Source organism: Mytilus trossulus, chromosome 10, assembly GCF_036588685.1.
Source record: "Mytilus trossulus isolate FHL-02 chromosome 10, PNRI_Mtr1.1.1.hap1, whole genome shotgun sequence".
NCBI classification, from domain to species: Eukaryota; Metazoa; Mollusca; class Bivalvia; order Mytilida; family Mytilidae; genus Mytilus; species Mytilus trossulus.
In genome coordinates this window covers 45,861,595-45,868,116 of record NC_086382.1, presented here as the reverse complement: position 1 = coordinate 45,868,116, position 6,522 = coordinate 45,861,595, and the positions used below count along the sequence as shown (strand labels likewise).

General features: G+C 34.1%; 1 protein-coding gene across 1 annotated transcript; it reads left to right on the top strand.

Annotated features, from left to right (window-relative positions):
• Positions 1-3,062: 3,062 nt before the first annotated feature.
• Positions 3,063-5,596, top strand: LOC134686284 (uncharacterized protein KIAA1958-like). The gene is made up of 2 exons (XM_063545953.1): positions 3,063-3,536; positions 4,075-5,596. Exons 1-2 carry the CDS (start codon positions 3,285-3,287, stop codon positions 5,353-5,355), a joined length of 1,533 nt encoding a protein of 510 aa, XP_063402023.1. The 5' UTR covers positions 3,063-3,284; the 3' UTR covers positions 5,356-5,596.
• Positions 5,597-6,522: the final 926 nt, after the last annotated feature.

The window sequence follows — 6,522 nt, the reverse complement described above, 5'->3', positions numbered from 1 at the left end:
TTGTTTTCTGATTTTGATGTTTCACCGCATTTCGCTTAAAGGTGTCAGACCACCAATTAAAAGTCCCTATCTGTTCAACCAAATTTTGCAATTTTCACAGCTTTCTAAATATTTTACCTTAAGTTTAACTTCATAGAAACCAGGTATATCCTGAATTGTACATGTATCAGCTTTCTGCATGCCAATTTTCAACATACCTTTAAAGCCTTCTAACAAAAAAACTGACTTTCAAAGAGAGGCACTCCAAAAATAACCCCTGGGTTTCTGGAAATCTTAAATTAGTATACTATGGAGCGCATTAATCCTCAATTTTTAATGCAAACTCATAGACATGTAAATTTTGGCTCAAAATGGTCTAAATATATTTCTCTTTCACCAACAGTTTCATTTCTGGCAATTTGTTGGTTAGTTTAAGTAAACAATGACATCAAATGCACTATTTTTTGTCCGAGTAGGCCTACTTTCAAAGGGTTGGACAGTACACGCTGACGTCTTGGTAATCAAGCCTCACTGGGTACGCATGCACCACCGTCTGAACTCAAAATATCACAATCAGAAATATGTCACAACCAGTAAAATTACAAATATACGTAAGTATTCTGTTATCAAAAGACCTCTCTCTTTTGAGACATAGACAAATCGTATCGGTCAACTAATTGGTGATGATGACGTTTTTCGTCATTTTAACTGATAATTATGAAATAAGAATACAAATTCCTACTTTCTTATTGAAACTATAGGAAAAAACAATATTATATAAGCTTTCAAGCATAAAGTTTTCAGTTTCTTTCTTTTTTATTAAATACGCAGATTTTGAAAAACAAATCTATTAAAATTGCACTTGTATACTAGTGTACCGTACCTTGACCTATAATGGTTTACTTTTATAAATTGTGACTTGGATGGAAAGTTGACTCATTGGCACTCATACCACACCTTCATATATATGTCTTTATGTTTTATGATATTACTGAAATAATGCAAAATGTTGTAAGAACCTCAAAGCAAACGAGCCAAAAAAAATAAATAGGTAGGAGATACCAATGCAATAATACAAAAAAAATCATACTCGATGAAAAACAGACAAAACCATGGACCAAGACGTTTTGAAAATTTCCATGTTGATTACATCAATCGAGAAATACAAGAATTGTCCTACCTTTTACCTGACGAAAAAGAAAACCCGTCTTTCTGTCAACTGACTTCAGTCTAGTAAATAAATAAATTTATGCATGTTTGCTTAGTGACTTCACGGAAGTCACCTTTAAGTACAAGTGTGACAAGCATATTACGTACGCTTTGCCTTGCAAGGGCAAAATCCTCTGAAAAGAAGTAAAAAGCACCCCTCTCTCTCACTCTTTGGCAAATAAATTTTACAAATTTCAACTTCAAATTGTAAGAAACGAGAACACTTACAAGTATAAAAAAAAAGATGTGGTGTGATTGCCAATGAGCCAATTCTTCACAAGAGACCAAATGACACAGAAATCAACAACTGTAGTTCACCGTACGGCCTTCATAGTCATCAATAAAAGGGCCCGAAATGACAAATGTAAAACAATTCAAATGAGAAAACTAACGGCCAAATTTATTTACAAAAAATTAACAAAAAGCAAATATGTAACACACCAACAAACGACAACCACTGAATTACAGCTAGGCTCCTGGCTTGGGACGGGCACATACATACAGAATGTGGCTGTGTTAAACATGGTAGCGGGATCCCAACTCTCCCTCTAGCCTGGGACAGTGGTATAACAGTACAATATAAGAACGAACTATAAAAATCATTTGAAAAAGGCTATAAACTCATCAAATGGATAAAAATATAATTACATCTAACAAACACACAGAGTGGATTACCAACAGACAAAGTCATAATTAAATTACAGAAATGAAGAAACAGACATAAGTTTGCAATCACAACACAAACCTACACTGACTATTTAGCAACAGATATGTGAAGTCAGTGCTCCGAAAGGGTGAGCAGTTTCTGGTCATATTGTGACACTCGTCGTATTGTTTATTTCAATTAACATTTGCACTGGTATTAAAGAGATAATGGTAACTGCAATTACGATTATCCCAATATGGCGACGGTAGATATAGGTAAAATCTTTACACTCATTTTTCTTACATGTAGCATGCTTTTGTCAATAGTTACTCAGCTGCAAGGTTTATCCATACCATTACATCATATTTGAATCGTAATGGTGCACTGGAATTGTCTAAGCGCTGTGAAAATAGCCGTTGAAAAATTCGGGATGATAATCGTAACTCTATAGTATTTTTCTTCTTTGATAATCGTAATTTTCTTAATCGGATAATAGTAACTGAAACATAATAAATGTGTCTTTCAGCATTTCAATGGTATTTTGTGTGTTAAAACTGTAAATGCCCAGTTTAACGATGACATTAACGCATATACAAATAAATAAAGAAACTTACAGGTTAATATCTAGGATAAATTTACCTATATATCTCTATTTGATGAGAAAAAGGATGGATAAGCTATATCCCATATTCCAAAAGTGCAATCCTTTCAATTCATTGCTCCAAATGAAAATCACGTATACCAAATTTTCATATGTCATATGTTGTTTGCCTCTTATATCACGTTTATACTAAAATTCTGTGCGAAATGAACAAGTTTCCGTCAATAACTTTATTTATCGCTATTATGTGCATTTTTCCTTTGATCTTTTTTGTGATAATTTTCATATCATGCTTCTCGCTTGAGATGGAAAAATTATCGCTAGAAACTAAGGAGGCCACGTGGCGTTGCTAACGAAATTGACATTGAAATTGACAACGTCGTCATAGGTAAAATAGCGATAAACAGATTCTCATTGGTCATCTCAACTCGATTGCTTTTCTCACTTTCGCTGTACCAGCTCAAGCGAGAAAATCAATCTCGTTGAGATAATCAACGATAATCTATAAAACTGCATTATCGGATTTAGTGTTCATATCTGACCCCCCATATCTTCCTTTTCCTTATAATTCAATAAATTCAGCCGTACATATTTTTCCCTTGGATTTACTTTTTTCTATTATATGTTATAGTTATTGACCAAGCAAGTCGGTATATGGGATTTAATTTGCACAGCTCGAGTGACCCTGTTTAACCCGAACGACGAAGGAGTTCGGGTTATTGGGTCATCTCGTGCTGTGCAAATTAAAACATATACCGATTTGATTGGCCAATAACTGTTTTAACACATGACGTCAACGACGTCAACAATTTTCCCGCATAAATCACATTCGCCCAACAAGACGTTGCAATGGATGGATTTCATCATGAATTATCGGAGGATGATATGATCTTATCACAAGTATTAGAAACATTGGAGGATGAAATGGAACTGAGAAATGTAAATATAGAGGACTTTTTTGGAGAGTTTCCTAGTAATGTGATGGATGAGAATGCATCTGGAGATTTTATCAACACCTCAGCTGTTTCATTTGACCTAGGACTAGACTTAGATCTATGGTTGCAAGTTCCTTCGGAAAACGGAAAGATCAAAAATGTCAAGGTACGTCTTTTTTTTTAGAATTATCTGCCTCGCGCAGACCCATTATTGCATGATTTATCTGATTTGAGGTGTGGACCCATAGACGGATCCAAGGGATGGAGTCCCGGGTCCCTCTTTTGTGGAAAAAAAATGGTTAATTATATAGAGAATCATTGAAGCATGACGCGCGCCCCCTCCTTTTAGGTCAGTCAGCCCTCCCCCTTTAATAAAAAGTTCCCATTATTTCATGATTTGAGGTGTGGACCTATAGACAGATCCAAGGGATGGAGTCCCGGGTCTCTCTTTTGTGGAAAAAAATGGTTAATTATATATGGAATCACTGAAGCATGACGCGCCCCCCTCCTTTTAGGTCAGTCAGCCCTCCCCCGTTAATAAAAAGGTCTGGCCCGCTACTTAGACCCTTGATATAATCATTTTAGGAAACTACCGACTAATTTTATTGTTTAATTGTTCTCATCCGGAACATTCATGAAATATTTGCCACTGCCGGATTTTGCCTCTGCCATGTGTTAAATTATGTGATATTATCTCATTTTAGGATGAAGAACCTAAAGATCAGGAACTAGGAGTCGAATCAAGGTTTGCAGAAATGACAGACAATGAAATTGATACACTTATTGAAGATGCTGAGAACAAAAACACAAAGAAAGCCACAAAATGGGCAGTTAATGTCTATGAAGACTGGAAGAATTCTAAAATTGGTAGTGGTTTAATTATACCAAACCTGAAGGATTTGTCTGTTCAAGATATTAACAGCTTTTTAGGAAAATTTGTAGTAGAAGTTCGAAAAAAGAATGGAGAGAAATATCCAGCGAAAACACTTTATCTTCTTGTAACTGGACTTCTAAGAGGAATGCGGTCACAAGGTGTTTCTAATCTTAACTTTTTGAACGAGTCTGATGACAGATTTCTGAGGTTTAGACAAATACTTGACGCACAGATGAAAAAATTAACATCAGATGGGTATGGTATAAATGTTAAACAAGCAGATCCAATTTCAGTTGAACAGGAAGAAATTTTGTGGGACAAGTCTGTGTTTGGTAATCATTCATCCGAAAGTTTATTGCATACTGTTTTTTTCTACAACTGTAAATATTTTGGTCTACGTGGTCGTGACGAGCACCGTAATCTGCAAATTTCACAAATACAGTTAGGAGAAGATGATAACGGAAACTATATAGAATTCCGGGGTAAGGATAATAAAACGTATAACGGAGGGCTACGCCATCGCTATATTGCACCAAAATCTGTCAGACAATATTTAGAGAAGGATTGTCAGACCCTTCAATCGTATCAGATTTATATGAATGCAATATACGAAATTGATAAATCTGTTAGCAGTCCTTTTTATCGAAGACCTGTTTTATCAGATGGTTCTGTTAAGTTTGACCACATACTGGGCGCTAATAGATTAGGGTCACTCATGAAGACAATATGCCAAAAGGGAGAATTAAAGGGGAATTTTAGTAACCACTCTGGGAAAAGAACACTTGCAACTAGATTGTACCAAGCAGGAGTCAGTGAGCAGATGATAATGGATAGAACAGGTCACAGGAGTGAAAAGGCTGTTCGTACCTACAAAAGACCTGCGGATTCTATGCTAAAAGATGTCTCTAACATTTTGAATCCATCTAATAAGCAGATAAAACTTGAGGATCCCAAACCATTAACCGATACTCGTGCAATCCTTCCTGCACAAGTTGATATTGAAAATACAGAAAATGCATTTAATGTTTCAAAACCAGAAGGAAAATATCGAGGACTGCCAAGTAACAGCTCTTTTCAAAACTGTGTGTTCAATTTTGTTACGAAGATGTGAACCTCACAGATTTTTTTTTCAATGTTTAACACTGAATTGTTAATTTAAGTTGTTTTTAAGCCGTACATAGAAATGTATGAAAAGCGGATAATTTTCACTGTCAGGTTGTGACACTGATAACTTACATATCAAGACTACAATAGGAAGATGTCGATGATAATTTATTTTCATTTTTTTTTTAATGACAATTTTTTTTTATTGATGGAAAAATAATTTTAGTATTAAATCAAACTGTGTTCTTTATCTTATTTAGATTTGTATTTTGTTGATTGTAATGCTACTACATTAATTTGTTTTGTATGTTTTCTATTCTGATGTTTTATCAAGTGACTATTTTTTATGTCCGAGTATAGATACATGTATCCACTTGATATTTCTTACAAAATGGAGAAAAACAAATATCTGTAGTAGCAATGGAATCAATAAACGTAAAGTACTGTACAATAAACATCTGTCAAGGACGTGACCTGTGCAATAATTGAAGTAGTTAATGCACACCTGACCCGTGCATTATCCAGATTATACCACAGTAAGATCAAAGGGATTTTGCCTCTGTCATGTGTTAAACTGATATAATATATGATTTAAAAAATTAAGTTCAAATGTTTTGATCAAATTATACTCAAGTATTTTATGACGTTTCTTTTAACAGTGCAATGGTAAAGGATCTAGAATAGTTACCAGTTTATTGTTACTATTGTTTATTGTCACTTTTGTTTGGGTTTTTTTACTTTTGTTTATTGTTACTTTTGTTTATTGTTACTTTTGTTTATTGTTACTTTTGTTTGTTGTGACTTTTGTTTTTTGTTATTAATTACCTTACCTATAGTCTTACGAAGCATTTGACAGACGAAAAAAAAACACAAAAATGTATATTGATAAATTACATCTAAGGGCATAACATGTAGATCATCACAGTCGGTTACAAAGATTTTTATAGATTTTGAAACAAATATTTTGTGCTTCAGAAAAATGCATGAAAATTAGGTAAGGCTAATTTTTGTTTTCATTTAATGGAAAAGTACTAATTATAGGGCAAGCATGCAAATACAAAAATGTTCCTTGTTTAGTACCTTCAATATTTTTCTCTACAATATCTTCCATGCATATGTATGCAGCATACTTTTCATATACCGAGTATTTATGAATTTTTAATAAGTTTGTTTC

What these genes read in the sequence shown, in the direction of transcription:
- LOC134686284 (XM_063545953.1), top strand. Translation starts at nt 3,285, where the DNA reads ATGGATGGATTTCATCATGAATTATCGGAGGATGATATGATCTTATCA. An exon ending in GAAAGATCAAAAATGTCAAG is followed by an intron (nt 3,537 to 4,074) that starts GTACGTCTTTTT and finishes ATCTCATTTTAG; the next exon opens with GATGAAGAACCTAAAGATCA.